Here is a 17,425-nt window from a genome sequence, read left to right on the forward strand (position 1 = left end):
TATAAAAATAATGAAAAGATACACATTGTATCTTTAAAAATACATTGTTATCAGAACGTCTTGTTATTATATGTTTTACTTTATAATGTAATTAATGTTGTATATTTATTTATTAATTAGTATCGTCTCCGTCGAAAAATCAACAATGCGGTCATGAATTATTAAGTATCTTATATTACATAACTAAATATTAAAAATATTATACTAATCTTAAATATGTATGAAATATTTTAGAACTACTGAAAGATAAAAAATGTTATTTCACTCGCAACTAACTTCATGCGTTCTACAAGAATGTTTAAAGATGAGTCTCCAGAACGCGTTTCACTTTAAAATTATCATAAACATACCATTTCTCACGTCTTCGTGAAATGTTGTGAACGTTGAGAATGGAACGGGCCATTTTTGCCTGAATTTTATAATCTCAAAATATTTTTAAAAGCTTGACAACCCGATAGACCAGTGTATTTTTAAGGATAGGCTTTTCATGAGTTTACTTCACATACCAGCACGATAGACCAATTGTAATATCGGTGACTAATACTTGAAAGACATGAGTTCGAAACCCATATGATTTCTAATGTTTTTTTTTCATTTCTATTTATTTCCATGTTTATGAGATTATAATCACATATTAGGATTTCATAGATTTGTATCTAATTTCATGGATGAAAATAAAATCAAGCTGAGTCGTGCAATAGTGACATTTAAGTATAATCTGTAATAATAGTTCATAATCAATAAAGTAGATGCCACTGATTTTCATAGATTGACTTCGGTCTGGTGTCTCACTACTTATTTAGTAGTTGTTAATTGTGTTTACCTAGTTGTATCGCATTAAGCTAACGCCTGTCAAATAAGTGTAAATTTAACGTTTATCTACCTATTTATTAACTTTTGCAGCCTGAGTTACCAAGAGTGGAAATACATAAATTGAAAATAAATATATATATATAAAGAAGATATATTTTATAATATATCTTCAATCAATACTGTGTCCATTAGCTCAGAAAAATAATGTTAATAATGGCGATTAATATGAATCGAGTAAACTAAAATATTTATATTAAAATTTTGGGGGCAAAATATACCCCAAAAAATAATCGATTTCGATCACTTAACACCTGTCTTTGTTGGTGTTGCAGTTTTGCGAATATGTATATTAATAGATCCGACAAAAGGGCGGTCTCGCACTTGTGGCGCCATATAAGGTGTTCGTTTGATTCTTCTGATTGGCCAATTTTTTTCTCTCCATCATGACCACTTCTCCCAATCTGACTTCTAATAAAATATTCCTTTTGCTGCTAATCTTACGCGATTTATGTCTGGCGACGGATTTCGCAGAACAAGTCTAACAAATGACCGTATGATATTGAAAGCTTTTTATCACTAAAAAATTAAAAGTAAATCATTTTTTTATTTGTGTTAAGTATATATATTTTTTATGTATATTTTCATTAACCATATGCGCTCAAGTTCTATGCAAAGTTAAATTAAACACTCTTGGTATAAACTCTTATGTAACATCACAAAAAAAGCTTATTTTTCAGCGCCATTTTCCTCACAATATAATAAAATATCCGGGGTTTAAATTAGAAATTCGTTTCACCGCAACTTCCTAGCCCGGGGCTTTAGCCGTTGGATCTTCTCGGAACTAGAATCGATTTTGATCGAATTTTGACAAAGTTGTTTCTGCGAAGGCTTTAATCAATCGATTATCTAAAAAATAAATCAGAACAAACTTATCGATTTAACTGCACCTTATAATAACCGTTTGATTTGTTGATGGTAATAAGCTTGGAATAATTGTTGCATCTACCGCCAGAGGCATGAAGACACTCTGGGAACTGAACGAGGAAAACTTTGCTGAATAATGTGACTTGCATTCCCTAAGAGTGACGTCACATTAACGGTCGCAATACTTCCGTGCGGAAAGTGGTGAGAGCTCCTCAACTTGCGTGCTGCAAAAATATATTTTACCTGTTAAAATGAGGATCAATAGGTATTTTTTCAGATGAATCATGTGAGCGCAATTAATTTTCATATTTTATTTTTTAATATAATAATGTATAATTATTCGACTTCAAATGAGCACCTCCTGTATATGTAATACTAGGTGTAATAAAATAATTACGTCAATTTTGAATTTCGCTTGCTTATTCGTTTCTAATTCAGCTTTTTATACCACGTTTCTATCATTGTATTTAACGCTCATGTTAATTGTCAGCCATATTAGAAGCGTTGTTTATGTTTAACATTCAAGTATTAATACAGCATTTTATCAAGCTCAACCATTTCTTTATTTGTAAAATAAAGGGAAAAATAATTTGCATTAAAGTTCCCGTTAAAAGTGGAATAAAATACAGTTAAATGGTGAAATGGATAGAGAAGGGTATGTCCATATGAAGAATTTATGAATAGTACAATGTTTCCAAGAGGAACGTGAAAACGTTGACGACTGCAAGAGGTGCACAGCCTAGAAGATCGACCACCGAGGAAATGTGAAAAAATTAACATTGTGACATTGTGCTTAGTAATTGCCGATTCACGATTTTAATTTAATACATTTTTATTACCTGCGAGATCGTAGGTAATAAAAATGTATTCAATTAAAATTTAGTGTCCTTAAAGAATTACAATGGATTTAATAATAAGTACATAAATATAGCACTTAAAATTTTTAATTAAATACTACAAGAAATATATTTATGAAGTGGAACTTGTAAATGAAATATAATTAATTATAAGCTCCAGCGAGAAACATTTTCGAACAAAATACTTTTACCAATAATCCTAGATTTTAAGAAAGCTTTTGAAACTATGGGTATATATTTTAGGAGTATAAAACAAAGAGTGAAAATAAATGAAGTGTATAAATAGAGAATAATATCTCATGGTGCTTACCAATGATCCATGTTGGTACTATTATTATTTATTATATATGTATAAACAATATCCTAAAGAATGTGAAAAATTATATAATGCATATTTTCACAGTTGTGGTCGCAATGCTCCATAAGTGGTCGGAATTGGAAGTCATTTTCTATACTATTTTACGCAATAGTTTTTTTCTTGTCTTCCTTAATTAATTTATCATGTACTTTATAGATAATTTCTAGAATAATCTGCAAAAGCAACAATATAACTGAATTTCTGAGAAATATAAAGAAACAAAGTATACCACAAAAGTTCTCTAATATGATTTTTTTATAATAAAATTTAAATAAAACTATATATTTTCTAGCATAAATTTATTATATACATTATTTTAATGGAAACATAATTATAATATAAATATTTCAAAAGTCAACAACACATAGTTATTAAACACTTGCGACACCCGATTTTTCAATTGTCTCGATCAAATTATGTAAATTGTTTTCAAACAATTCGCATCTTATGGGCATCTCCAGGGAGTAAAACGGATTTTTCAATGCATAGTCAGAATATAATTCATAAATCCGTCTCAATATAATATCCATTCCCGGCTGATTCGGCTCTGTTACCACCATAAACTTTACACCTGAAGAAAAAATACATGATATTAAAAATCATGTAATACTTGATAACAAATAAACAAATTGAAACATTACCTGTTAAGGTTTGAAAGCAATATAATTTGAATGTGTCCGCCTCTAGTGTTTCAATACCGGAACTTTTCGGCTCAGGGCTTAGTTGACTGGCTATGGCAAATAAAGGATAGAACATACTAGCCAAGAATATTTTCTCGTTGGTTGTCATCTTTGGACGCCCAAACTTTAAGCTTAAAGGATAGTTTTCTTTCTTTTCCAATAATTCAAAAACATCACGCCCATCTTCTGTCGACCGTTCCGTAACTGGTGTTCCATTTACGGCTAATAACACATGACCCACTACAAATAAAATAATTATGCTTTATAAAACATCATAACAAGTAAATCATAAGATTATTAATAAAAAAATATACCGTTAATGTTATCCCTTTGCCCAAATGCAACGACGACCTTTTTGTTATCATACTGTAATTGAAAATCTAATGGATAACTGAAAGTTTTTTCCGTTTCGACTTTTGGAACATTGTGTTCCTGGTGGAACATTAATCCTCCAGACTTACTAACGATATACACTCCGTATATTACCATCGTTGGTAGCTGTCAGATTAACTATATTTTTTAATCTGGTTATATATAACCTGTCAAAATGTGACCAGTAATCAAATAGCAAAAAAATATTTATAATTGGAAAGCATTATTGATTTTAAATATTTTATCATAATCTAAGGGGTGCAGTAATTTTTACTACACCCGCACTAATCATATTTAAAGTTGACTAATTACACCCCCGACTAATGAATTTTATTTTACTGTGTTATTATTGAAATTAATATATATATATATTAGCTAGCGTAATACCCAATAAAAAATATCGATAAATAGTATTGCTTATAAAATCATTTTTAGAATAACCAACAATATGCTAAATATTTCATTTAAATATTAAGTTTTTAATAACAAATTTAAATTATAACAAATACATTATTGCTTTATTAATAAAATAATTATTAAATAAATTTGCTTGAAAGAAAGATAAAAAAAATAAAACTGTGTCGCAATAAGAAGATTATATAGGTAGAATTTATATTTTTTTATTGAATAAATAAAAATTATATTAAAATGTTGCCAAGCAAAAGACCGTCAAAGTCTTCTTTAAATCTATATTTTTGCTGAAGTTCTAAAATGGGAATAATCTAGCTTGGTTCTACGTACATTCTAAATATGTATTATTTAAGGAATGCAATTTATAATCAGTATATTTTTATTGTAGAAATATAAATACATTACTAATAATTTAATTCATTAAATTATTTAAATTTATTAAGTCATTTATATTATTTATTTAGTGAAATAAATATTTTATTCTTTTGTTTGCATCCCTTTCTTCTTGTTTTGTTTTCTCACTAATTTTATTTTAATAATGACCATATAACCAAATTTCAAAATAGCAAAGGACACTGTGGGGGGCTATTTATTTATTTATTAAATTATGGCCAAAATTTCATGGCACTCTGGTAACACTGATATGACGACGACTTAGGGCAGCGCATTCTTTTGGTGGAGCTCGATAGGATGACAGCGGCCGGTGGTACCTCGTTCACCGTTCACTCGCATATATAATATTTCAACAACAAACATGTAAACTATAAACTTCTTATTAAAAATACTACTGCAGCGGCTCAATCTGTGTGTAATTACCACCCGTCCACTAAAACACTAAAAAATGTCACTTCGGACATTTTTGTACGCTTACGGATGCTGGTAGAAGCTAAAAAAATGGTCACCTCAGACATTTTTGCATCGACCCATCGGGCGATGTCCCCTTGTATATAGGTATTCCTCGAGTTAAAGCGCTTGGACCAAAAAAAATTGAATATATTCTCATAAATAATTATTTCATCACACTGTGTCATTCATGTGGAAAGAACGATAACATAATTTATTAGATTATTATTAAGAGTATAAGGTGTTTATTCCATAAGTAAACTCATACTGCAAAATTTTTAAAAAATAACGTAGATAACGAAATATTTTCAAGCGTAAACTGATAAATTTTCGAGTCATACTTGCTACCGTCAATTTATTAGAGAAAATAAAACGCAAGCAGTTTCACAAAAATTATACATTTTTTAGAAGTCTACCACTGTTTCCTCTCCCTTTCAAGACCAATGAAAAATGGTAATAGGAAGGATGATGAGATATACTGAATGTTTATTTTAAATAAAAATTATATTTTTGTTTAAAATAGATGTTTTTAAAAACAATATTTTTGTTTTAGAAGTAATTTGACCCAAGACCAATGATATACAACTATCACATTCAATGACTCATTTCACACTCATGCATTTAAGTTTAATCTTTATTGAAAGTCAATAACAAAGTCAAAAGTACAATGGTTCATCACTTTTTAAATTACTGCATATAATCATAACGAGAAGTAATAAAACCAACATATGGATAAATGAACTTTATTATATTCACATCAATAGTGATGGAAAAACCCACAATATTTGACAATAATTAAAATAAACTAAAAACAAAAATTACAATTCTACCGAAAAATGAGTGATCAAGCGCCGAAAAATAAACAAATTTATACATATCGCATATAAATATACGCTAATTTCGTGTTAAAACGTTTGTTAACAACTAATCATCGCTGAGAGCAATTATCGATAAATTATCTTTAAAATTTTGTAACTGGTTATATTGCACCACTTAAAACATCCAACACAAAAACACACACTCAACGAAGCAACAGGGACAGACATGCCGTTCAACAAACTGAATTAACGAGATAGCCTTTTAAAAAATACTATATGCATATATTTTAATTTATGATTTAAAATCCTTAAACCTAACTCGCCTTTTGCACTGTAGATCTCATTATATTTATATAATCATTACATTGCTTTCCCTAAGATACATCAGACGTTTGACAAATTTTAATCGTCCAGTCTTCGTTTTTATAATCGTAAATATATTCGTAATGACAATAGTCGTTAATTCAAACATCCGACTCCTTAGTTGAAATACTTATTACAACAAATCGCACACGACGTAGAAAGATTTTGGATCAAATTGCACTTCAAATTTTACAATGCCATCACCGATTACTTCACTTAAAATTTCAGGAATTATAAAATATTCGTCACCAATATAAAAATCATAATTTAGCAAAAAAAAAATAGCAAATCATAACAATAATAAAATATCATTATATAATGTAGTATTTGTTTTCAAGATAAAAAATCACATAACATATAAACTAATAATAATAAAAAAGTGATCGCAACCTTTTTACGTTAATTTTAACATACATACATGTGTATATATAGATAAAATCATATCTTTATATAGTATATATTTCTTTTTTATAAATTATATATCAATTTTTTACAGTCTATTCACATTAAGATAGTTTGTATTGATAAATATGCACTCGAAAATATTAATGTGGTTATATCGTTTCGTAGACACTAGAGAGAGAGATGACATCGTCGGGCGCGTTTATTTAACGACAATATGCAAAAATCAGTCGTGTATAGCAGAAGACGCGGGACCCCATAACCTCACAGTGTTATCATCGGATGCGCTCGCTAGAAGTCCATGATACACGGGATTCCAACTCACGCAGTTAACGGTGCGGCTGTGCCCCGTCAACGTCGCGATCGGTTCTTCTCCACGAATATGCCATATGTAAACCTGAGAAAAAGAATCGAGTTAAAAATTTATCAGTAATGAAAATAAATGTCATTTTTTTATAAATACTTTATTGTCTTCGCTGCCGCTCGCGATAAAGTCTTGATTAGCACCACCGAAACAACTATGAATCGTAAAATGACCCTGACTTAACCCTCTATATCTTCTGACGAGAGCGCGAGCACCGACGTCCCACAAATGAACACCCTGCGTGGCCACGTTCAACAGCGCTAAGTTACCGGCGGGATTAAGAGTGAACGCCATGACGGGATGCTCCTCTTGGATCCTGAAGCAGTTTTAAGTTTATAATTTCTGAAAAACTTCAATAGAAAGCGAACTTAAAGCACGTACAGATTACAGTCGGTGAGATCTTCAAAATCATACGATCGTACACGATGATGAGTGTCAGCCGCCAACACGGTGCGTCCGTCGTTGCGACAAGCCAAAGCGTGTACTCTCACACCTTCCCAGCTATATAATATGGTACCCTAAAATATGAAAAAATGCCAAAATAATACGAGTCACTAGAAAACTATAATCAAAGCGCACGTTACGATCACCTCTAGATTGCACTGATAAAACTGTCCTCTAGTACCGCCCGTCACAAACTTGTTACTATCACGATGCCACGCTACTGCTGTTAGACTATCGTCGCGAGAATGGGATATCTTTACTACTAATTCGTCAGTCTATAAATATTATAAAACAATAGATTAAAAATATTCCGCTACTTTAATCATCGACGGAACAAAACTGAACCTCCATATTCCAAATCCATAGCTCGTGACTGTCTTCGGGTCCTACTCCTATGAGATAAACAGAATTCGGACTCCAGGCTAGATACGACACTCCGGACGGATGACCTTCCAAAGTTTTCCTGTGAGAAAGTCTCAAAGATTGCGGATCCACATCCCAAATCATCACCGTCGAATCTTTGGAACCAGTCGCTAATTTGAGGCCATCCGGTGAAAACTTGCAAAACCAAACTTCGTCACAATGATCGTTTAAAATCTAAAATAAAAATTAACGATAAGAAAAAATAATAGATTCGTCGGATCGACGGCGAAATCAAAAGCAACCTGAACGGGATGCATGGGAAACCGTTCGCGCGGACAACAATGATCTTGCAGCAGAGAAGTATGGTGAGGCGAAGGACTCATCGGAGCGCTAGTGTGGTATCGGCAACGTTGGGCTTGAAGAGCCAAGGCTTGTCCGAGCAAGGCGAGCAAGCGAGCGGGCGGCAACATTACGCGCGCCGGCAGATGACTTTGGACTCGTTCCAGAACGCGGTTGCGAGTCGCAACACCTGCGCCTGGCCTATAAGAAAAGATGAAACAATAAGTATTTTATAAAATTATATATGACAAATGAGCACTTCGATCTTACCATTTAGCTCTTCTGTATAAAACGTTGTTATCCCAACACATCATATACGATGATAACTGATGGACTCTGGGAGTGTGGTATTGTAGCGGAGTGAGCTCATTGCGCAAGACATGCAAGGCATCTAGAGCGCGACCCGCTTCAAGATATTCTAGATATTTTTGTTCCAACAGCAAAAATTTCATTTCCTGAAATGAAAAGAAAATGATTTATTTAAAAATTATAAAATACATCAGTATAAGAAACGAGAAAAGTCAGACTCGCAGTATGACTGCAAAACAAAATACATAATTAGATCAGCATTCAGAATAAAAAGCTAGTAGTTTAAAAATTGGAAAACTACAAGGTGATCCAATTCGAGTTTCCTATATTGGAACACAATAAATCAGACAGCTGTCAATAACCACGTATGTTCAAAGTGTCAAGTGTAATGTTTAACCCTTTGGATGCCGGGCATTTTTGGAAAAATGTTCCAGAACTGCCGGGACTTTTTATTAAATAATTAAAAAGTCAAAATGTGTATTTTAGTTTGTAAACATGCTGTCGCGGCGTGCGACGCTGTCTGCAGTGAACTTGACCTAATTAATGATGAATATGCGATTGTGTGTTATATTAGTTCTTATTTGCGCTGTAATAAGAGTCATTATCGCATGACGTATTAAAAAATACGAGATCTGAGCGGCCGAACTCCGACCAGGAATCAATAACAATGGTATATAATATGTTATTTATTTTTAAAATGTAAATAAAACTTTTCGTAAATTAATAAAATATGATATTTTTAAATAATGGTTTAAGTAAAAATACCCTACAGACTGTTGAATATATATATATATTATATATATATATATATATTATATATATATATATATATTATATATATATATATATATATATATATATATATATATATATTATATATATATATATTATATATATATATATATATGTATATATATATATATATATATATATATATATATATATGTATGTATGTGTGTGTGTATATGTATAAAAATAATGATTATAATATATTTATAACATATATTTGAAAAAATGTTATAAACCCCTGAAGCAATTACCCTACAGACGGTTGAAAATGTATTGGATACTAAGATTTCGGAGCCGTCGGATCCGGCAGTTCTCGCTAGTGTAGCGAAAGCCGATATATCGGATTTCGGTAGCCAAAGGGTTAAACAATACATTTAAGAAATGGATCGCTTAATCACAATAAAATTGTTCAATTGTTCTACAGAAATAACAATTCTGAACAAAGTGTGATCGAAATTTACGGGAAGATTGTGGTTAATTTCATTGTCCTACTGAGTGAACAATTCGCAACATATTGAAAAAATTTTAAGACACTGAAAACGTCGGAAATAGGGTAAGGCCTGTGCATCATCGCAGCGCCCGTTCAGCAGAGAATATTGCTGCTGTAATTAAAAGTGTAATGCTCATAACCGATTATTTTTGGCACGAAATCGAAGATATTGATGTGGAAGACATGTGGTTCCAACAAAACGACGCAACTTGCCACACATCGGGTGCAACGTTGGATGTTTTACGTGAAAAGTTCCCAGGTCGTATTATTTCACGTGTTGGTCGTATTATTTCACGTTTCAACTGGCCGCCAAGATAATGCGATTAAATACTGTTGAATTTTTTGAGATTACGCTACGTCGTGTCTACGCCGACAAACCCGAAACGATGGAGCACCAAATAACCAACATCCGCCAAGTTATTGCCGAGATATTGCCCGACATGTACGAAAGTCATCAAAGATTACATGGAAAAATCGGCTGCTTCAAAAGGTGCAGAGGCGGCCATTTAATTGATATTATTTTTCATAATTAATGAAATACAGCAAATGTTCAATTAGTAAAAAAAATCCAAAGATATCCTTAAATTTGTTGGTTTTTTAAAAAATGTTCATAAACTGAAGTTGCATCAGCTTTACATACATATGTATATCTCCCGACTGAATGAATAAAATATCTTGTAAAATACATTATAGGTTGTATTTTGGTATTCCAACCAATATTACTTTAGTGTTTGTCATTTACATCCCACATATTGGCTAAAAAGATAAGTGCTATAAGAATATGTAGATTTGGGAAAGTAAATAACAAACACTATATTTTGCATATACTGTAATGAACTGTTGTTGGGAGGGTTGAATGAAAAAATATATTTCTTCCTACTGTGCTTATTTATTAGGTGGACCGAAAAGTAATCAAAATTTTTGTTTTCTTGCAAAAAACATTTATTTACAAGATCATATTAACTACTAATTTTAAAAAAATCTATCATTATTAATGACCTTTTGACAAAGTGTAGGCAAATTTTCAATTCCCTTTTTGCAAAACTCTTTTGGTTTTTAAATAAAAAACTTTTCTAAATTTTTTTTTATTTCACCAACATTTTAATTTTATGTTTTCGTAACGAATCTTCTATTGACTTAAATAGATGGTTATCTGGAGAATGTGGGGGATGGGGTAAAACTTCCAACTCAACCTCTCTTATTTTTTTTTAGTAAATTTTGCAGAATGGGGCCTCGCGTTGTCATGATGCAAAATTATTGGCTTATTATTGATCAAAAATGATTGTTTCTTTTAAAGATCATGTTTCAATCGTTCGAATTGTTTACAATACACAATCGCTGTAACGGTTTCCCCATGTTAAAGCAACTCATAGTGTATCACTCCAGAGAAATCTCATCATACACAAAAAAGACCTTCTTTATTGTTAGGGGTGGTGGAGGGGTTGGAACAGGTACTAGCTCGGAAGAAAGCCATTGTTTTTTCGTACAGGATTATTCTAAAGCACCCACTTCTCATCTCCAGTTACAAATACGTAGTAAAAATGGGCCAACTTCAAAACGGGATAAGGAATGCATAGATGGTACGGCGCTGGTCGAGCGCCGTTGCCGATAATTCATGCGGGACTCAAATTCCTTGTTTATGGTCCTTTCTCAAACGGCGTAGATGATCCCGGACTGTAGACCATGGACAGCCATTCTTTGTCGATAATTATTTTATGGTCTGACAAGGATCTGACTCCACCATTGATTTCAGGACATCATCGTCTAATTTTTGAGGTCGTCCTTTTCAAGCAATGTCCTTGAGGTCCTTATTTCCATTTTTATTTTTTTTTTAAGTTATGATGACACTTAAAACATCACCATGAGTATTTTTGATAACCTGTGTTGCTTCGTTAGCCCTCTTCCATTAATCGAACAAAAACAGCATATAATGGCGCAAATGCATCTCATCAATTGTTGGCCTCGACATCCCTCTACTTAATGGTAAAAATTTATTTTTTCAAAGAAACCATAAATTTACGGTTTTTACTTTAATATAATGATAAAAACTTATGTGATTATTAGACCGCGTATTGAAATAAACAGATTTGAAAAAAAATGTTTTAAAAAGTTTTGATTACTTTTCGGTCCTCCTAATATATTTTTAATAAAGTAAATTAATTAAATAATATTTCTTAAAAAAAGGCAAACTTTAGGCTTTCTCCACAGCCAAATGTATTAATCGAGAAATTGCAAACATTTCCTACTGCCATTTTTTCCACAATGATTATGTAACAAATATTTGTAATTAAAAAAAGTACTATTAAATAAGAACATCATTTGCTAATTCCTTCAAATGTTTTTATACGTAGGTAGCTCAAAAAGAATTGATCGATATTAGATCAGCTAATTCCCAAGTGGAATTTAATGAAAAAAATAATTTTGCAGAATTTTAGTTAAGGTAAAAATACCAGACAATCACAAAAGCTACAATGGTAACCATAATTTCTTTTGCGACAACATACCAATGCATAATGGGATTTTTCACTAATTAAAGATAAAAAATTGGAGAAAGGTGACATAATTTTAAATACAAGATAAGACTAATGTTTCATAAAAATCGACCGAAACAAGGGTAATCCTGATATTTTTAGAAAAAATTACCCCAAGTATTAAACAGTACCTTTTGTGAACACAATGGTCGCTCAACTATCGATTAAGAATTAGCATCTCCACAAATTTGAAAATTTTGTTTATCGACAAAGCCGTGCGTCTAAAAGAGAGCTTTATTACTGAAGACGATGTTTTGGCAGGATTAGTTTCGAACTGCTCAAGAGCCCGATTGGTATACTCACAATGCATACATGGATCTGCAGCATGCATAAAATTCCAGAATAAATAAATTTTGACTCTCCAACATTTTCCCTTACAGAGACAATATTCTCTTCACTTCTTGCACTACGTTGACATGTTGGAATGTATCAATCGACGACTGAATCAGTGGTTTTGAACAAAGTGCATCGTCAGTCGAGTTGAACAAAAATGTTGATAAAGGGGATTCTACGTCTATTAAAGGGGAGAAACATCGCCATATAAGAATACCCATGAATTAGAGGATGTGACAATAAACATTACCAGTTTTTCGAAAACCATAAACGAAAAAATACTCTGTAAGCAATGTAATTGTTCTTGTTAAAACATGCAGTTAAGCAACCAAAGGCATAGTACTCGACAAGACCTTTTTCATTAATTTGCATAAAAATAGCAACTCCGAAAAAATACTCACTAATATGTACTAAATAATTGTTTTCCTGTTTGCATAGAACATATAGGAGTAAACAAGAACTATCACTCTTCCTTCCTCATTCTACACTGTCGCTTGATAATGACGTATATATGGATTGGTATACATAATTATTTATGCAATAAAATATACACCAGACAGATTCATCGAGTCACACCAGATAACACACATCGTCCAGCGACTAGATGCAACGCTTTAAAACCATCGGTTTTATACCGCAACTGCATGACACTACAGTGAGCGCATATTTGAGTTTTACGTTTCTGAATTTATTATTTTCAAACCAAAACTTAACATAAACGAATATATTGGTACAATGGTTCAATTGTTTAGACTAGACTTTGGTTTGAACATAATAAATTTCAATTGAGGTATAATAGTGTTAACAAGTACTAGCGACTGTATCCACGATGACTTAGCACTAGTGAATGGAATTCATGAATTGTTCGTATTGAAAAAATCCATCAAACTATTAGTTTTAAAAAAAAGTTGGTTTTCATGCAACGTTTACTATCTTACTTATATGGTATCTGCAATTGTGAATCACATATCTAAAGATGACAAAACGCTACTATATAGATAGCAAAGAGAAGCAAAAGGCCTACATGATCAGGGAGAGAGCTTTTTCGATGATGACGAGGCAGAAAATCCGTCTACTGTGACTCGGCAAGTTTGCTCAATGAAAAAAATAGTACATTTTGGCTGGAATTCCAAACGATAAGTCGTGTGGAATGTAAAATGTGACAGTTCTTTGTTACGTAGGACGATGTTTACTTTGCGCAATGACAAAGAGTCGACGACCTTCAGAAAAGTGAATCACAGTAAAGATGATTCGTTTATTTTTACCACTAGACTGCCAGGATCGGCCTCGTTCTCCAACAGTTCGTACAGCTGCTGGAGGTCGTGGTCCGCTTTGGTCCAGTCGCCCTGAAGAACATGCTGACGAAAGGCCGTCGCGGTGGGGTGCTCCAGATTGCATCCGGACTCTTCCATGAGTTGCGAGGCGCTGCGTCTGTAACGATCGCAATCGGGGTGATTAGGATGAATGGGCACAATAGGGAGGAAGGGAGGGACAGGAGACTCACTCGAGGCCGATGGACTTGAGGTGCTGGCCGATGAGGCGCACTATCTCACGATTGGTCTGGTCGAGCTGCAGCGGGCCGTCGGAGTCGCCGTTACTGAGCAGCTGCGGCGGCGGCAGCGCGAGAATCGGCGGGGCGGGCTCGACGAGGGCGGAGGCGACCTCCGAGGAGGGCCCCGCTTCGTCGGGCTCACCGTTGAGGCCGCGGGGCTCGGGACGGTGCATCTCGGCCGCCGGACGAGACCTCTTGCGCGGCGGGCGGCCGGCCGACTCGCCCGCCTCCAGCGCGGGCCGCCGGAGTCTGGGCCGCGCTCGCACCTGCGGTCGGGTCACGCGAGCCCCTCCCGCCGCGCGCCTCCCTGGCCCATGTCCGCCCGAAGCGATCCCCGACGCCTCGGCCTCCGCCCCCGCCTCTTCGTCTCCTGAGCTCGAGCTCGTCGCCGCCGCTGCCACCGCTGACGCGCGTCCAAAGCGCGGATCGGCGCCCCTTTGTCTCGACGATGGCAACACAGCCGACGATCCACCCCTGCCTCCGCCGTCGCCTTCTCTCCCCTCTTCGCCTTCCCCTTCGCCTCCGCCGCGGACGCGGCCGCCGTTCCTCCGGCCCTCCACCGCGCCGGCTGAACGCTTCGCCCCTTTTCTATTTTCCTCCCCTATTGCATTATTCCCGCTTCCCGACGTTCGCATACAAATATCAAAACGAATTCGGCTCTTTTGTCACAATTTTAAATAAACGCGAGAGGGGTATTTCCGAACGACCTCTTCGACTGGCTAACCTGCTCTCGAATGCCTCCTTATGTGGTTTTAATTTTATCTTTAAGAGGAGCAAAAACTATCCTAAATAAATGGGTTCCTAAATTCTTTACAACTATCTGGAATTTATTTTTAACACACAATTTACATCTAAAATTTAAAACTCTAATTGTTCTACATCCTATTAATTATGCGATGAAATTAACTACCTAGTGCGTCAGATTATTATTTTTAATTGTAAGTCGTGTATCATAATTTATTTGAACGTGGCTAGCGTTTTTTCATGGCTAAAATACGAGGCAATTCAGCAGCGCTATAGAGTAAAGAAATATATAGAGGCGGCGACGCATACTAAATCAAATAATCTAGTCTCGCGGTCAGTCATCTCGTAAGCGTGGTTACAAGTGGTTGTCTCTGCGCATTTGACAAACTTCATAAAATATGACTTCCTGTGCTCTGTATTTTCGTGTACAAACAATACAAAACAATAGTATACCTGCAATTATTTGTATTATTTTAAGAATTACTTATTAAAAGTGACACGTGACTTTTATATTTACCAGTCATATTAAAAATTCACGTTAATATAAAAGTCAAATCAAATTTGAAAAACTAATATTTATTAATGAAATATTATTTTCATATATATTTAATTTGATATTAAATATAAATGTGAAGTACGGAATGCGCAGCTTTAGTTGACAAGCGGAGAATGACGTGTTTTGTACGCGTCACTTTTAATAACTAATTCTTAAAATAATACAAATAATTGCATGTCTTTTGATATATTGTATTGTTTTTACACAGGATACAGAACTACTGGAGATACCACGTAAAAAAGCGCGCCATTTATTCTACCTCAACGGTGGTGCGGAAATGAATAATAATATGTAATAATAAAAGGAAAATATAAATTAAGAAATTATAAATGTGACAATGTGAAGATAATTTTTGTTCGTCGGCGATACAGAATTCACTACGATTTTTAAGATGCGTCGCCTCTATATATTTTTTACTCTATATGCAGCGCCTTGCGCCCGAAAGTCGCTTGACAGTCGTAGCGATTGGTAAACAACTATAAGTATTGTACCTAATCTTTATACCTGTGGGTCACATAAGAGCAAAATAAAAATCATAAAATTGATAAAATTTCTAGTTTAAAAAAATATTTACAAAAAAATCTAAATATTTTGAAACTCAATATAAATAAAATAAAAAAGAGCAGGATTTAAGGCTTAGTTGGCGAAATGCATTGATTTTTTTTGGTACTATCACAGATTTTTATTAACTCTCTGCAACGAATCTACTTAAAAAATGGATTGAATAATTTGACAACAATATTTACCTTGCATAAATGGTTGAAATGTCCTGACCAATACTTGTTCACACCTAACCTAATTTTAAAACGTATTTATGTAGTAAAACGTGGTTGGCCAAACGCAACAGAGAGTTCATAACCATTGGTTTGAAATTCTTAACAAGTACCTTTTTTATTTTATTTAGTTTAAAAATATAATAAGATTTTGTTTCTTTCTAAATATTTTCTTAAACTAGAAATGAAACCAAAGTAGAATAAAATGAATTTTATGATTTTAATTTTGATCTTATGCGACCCATAGATTTAAAACCATTGATAAAATAATTTGAACACATGTATGTACTGTGGGGCCAAATAAGATATGTATTTAATTTATTTGAAACCAATATTTTACTCTAGAGTGGGCACTTCGATAATAAAAATATATCCCCAGATGACAACACAAAAATGTCGTTTGTGATGAAGCGTTATTCGGCGTTTGACGTCAAATCAAGAGAATAAAGAGCTCGAGAAAAGCGAACTCAACCCAAATCTTCACATGATCAATTTCTAGTTAAATGTTTCATGACGAAATGATTAAAACTACGGCAGTTTTCATGTTTTTGTATGTATTTATTAAGTGGCGCTCATGAGAAAATAAACGACACTATAATAAATAATGCGAACAGAAACATTACGCTGATATACCTTGAAAAAAATAAGACGCTTTTTGTAAATATTGTCAAAAATAAATAAAAAATGCTACAAAAGTAATTTTAATGATACTTTGGGGGGTTTTTTATTCGCTTTAAAAAATAATGTAAAATGATAAATTAGAAAAGCACTAACATTCTGTGGGCGGGGGGCTATTTATATATGTATTTATTTAGGTTTATTATATCCAAAACTTGTCGGCACTCTGGTAGCACTGGCGTAACGGATACACTTTCTCTTGGCGACCTGGCGGGCTTGCATGTCGGTATATTTAAATAATCAACATGTACATATATAAATAATCAACATATAACTTCTTTATATAAATAAAAAACCTACTGCAGCGCCTAAATTTGTG

At 33.6% G+C, this 17,425-nt stretch overlaps 2 protein-coding genes and 1 long non-coding RNA gene across 3 annotated transcripts; 1 reads left to right on the forward strand and 2 right to left on the reverse strand.

The window, feature by feature from the left end:
• Positions 1 to 3,236: 3,236 nt before the first annotated feature.
• Positions 3,237 to 4,183, reverse strand: Trs23 (trafficking protein particle complex subunit 4-like protein Trs23). The gene is made up of 3 exons (XM_088201904.1): positions 3,947 to 4,183; positions 3,594 to 3,872; positions 3,237 to 3,523 (listed from the first exon to the last, which is right to left on the reverse strand). Exons 1-3 carry the CDS (start codon positions 4,119 to 4,121, stop codon positions 3,324 to 3,326), a joined length of 654 nt encoding a protein of 217 aa, XP_088058030.1. The 5' UTR covers positions 4,122 to 4,183; the 3' UTR covers positions 3,237 to 3,323.
• Positions 4,184 to 5,987: 1,804 nt separating this feature from the next.
• LOC148227389 (WD repeat-containing protein 26) lies at positions 5,988 to 14,799 on the reverse strand. Its single transcript, XM_088201749.1, has 9 exons — positions 14,308 to 14,799; positions 14,069 to 14,234; positions 8,622 to 8,806; positions 8,315 to 8,552; positions 7,995 to 8,246; positions 7,796 to 7,924; positions 7,587 to 7,723; positions 7,305 to 7,521; positions 5,988 to 7,238 (listed from the first exon to the last, which is right to left on the reverse strand). Exons 1-9 carry the CDS (start codon positions 14,526 to 14,528, stop codon positions 7,068 to 7,070), a joined length of 1,716 nt encoding a protein of 571 aa, XP_088057875.1. The 5' UTR covers positions 14,529 to 14,799; the 3' UTR covers positions 5,988 to 7,067.
• On the forward strand, positions 8,806 to 10,627 carry LOC148227390 (uncharacterized). The gene is made up of 2 exons (XR_015811931.1): positions 8,806 to 9,050; positions 9,809 to 10,627. It is a non-coding gene; the product is annotated as an uncharacterized LOC148227390 (long non-coding RNA).
• Positions 14,800 to 17,425: the final 2,626 nt, after the last annotated feature.

This window comes from Plectrocnemia conspersa, unplaced genomic scaffold, assembly GCF_051122295.1.
Source record: "Plectrocnemia conspersa isolate PC_06_02 unplaced genomic scaffold, ASM5112229v1 ptg000013l, whole genome shotgun sequence".
NCBI classification, from domain to species: domain Eukaryota; kingdom Metazoa; phylum Arthropoda; class Insecta; order Trichoptera; family Polycentropodidae; genus Plectrocnemia; species Plectrocnemia conspersa.

Excerpts from the sequence above, each read along its gene's own strand:
- Trs23 (XM_088201904.1), bottom strand. The coding sequence starts at position 4,121 with ATGGTAATATACGGAGTGTATATCGTTAGTAAGTCTGGAGGATTAATG. Across the intron at positions 3,873-3,946 it reads GCAAAGGGATAACATTAACG|TGGGTCATGTGTTATTAGCC; the intron begins GTATATTTTTTT and ends TTTTATTTGTAG. Across the intron at positions 3,524-3,593 it reads TTGCTTTCAAACCTTAACAG|GTGTAAAGTTTATGGTGGTA; the intron begins GTAATGTTTCAA and ends TTTTTTCTTCAG.
- LOC148227389 (XM_088201749.1), bottom strand. The coding sequence starts at position 14,528 with ATGCACCGTCCCGAGCCCCGCGGCCTCAACGGTGAGCCCGACGAAGCG. Across the intron at positions 8,807-14,068 it reads CCGATCCTGGCAGTCTAGTG|GAAATGAAATTTTTGCTGTT; the intron begins GTAAAAATAAAC and ends TTTTCATTTCAG. Across the intron at positions 8,247-8,314 it reads TTCCCATGCATCCCGTTCAG|ATTTTAAACGATCATTGTGA; the intron begins GTTGCTTTTGAT and ends TTTTTATTTTAG.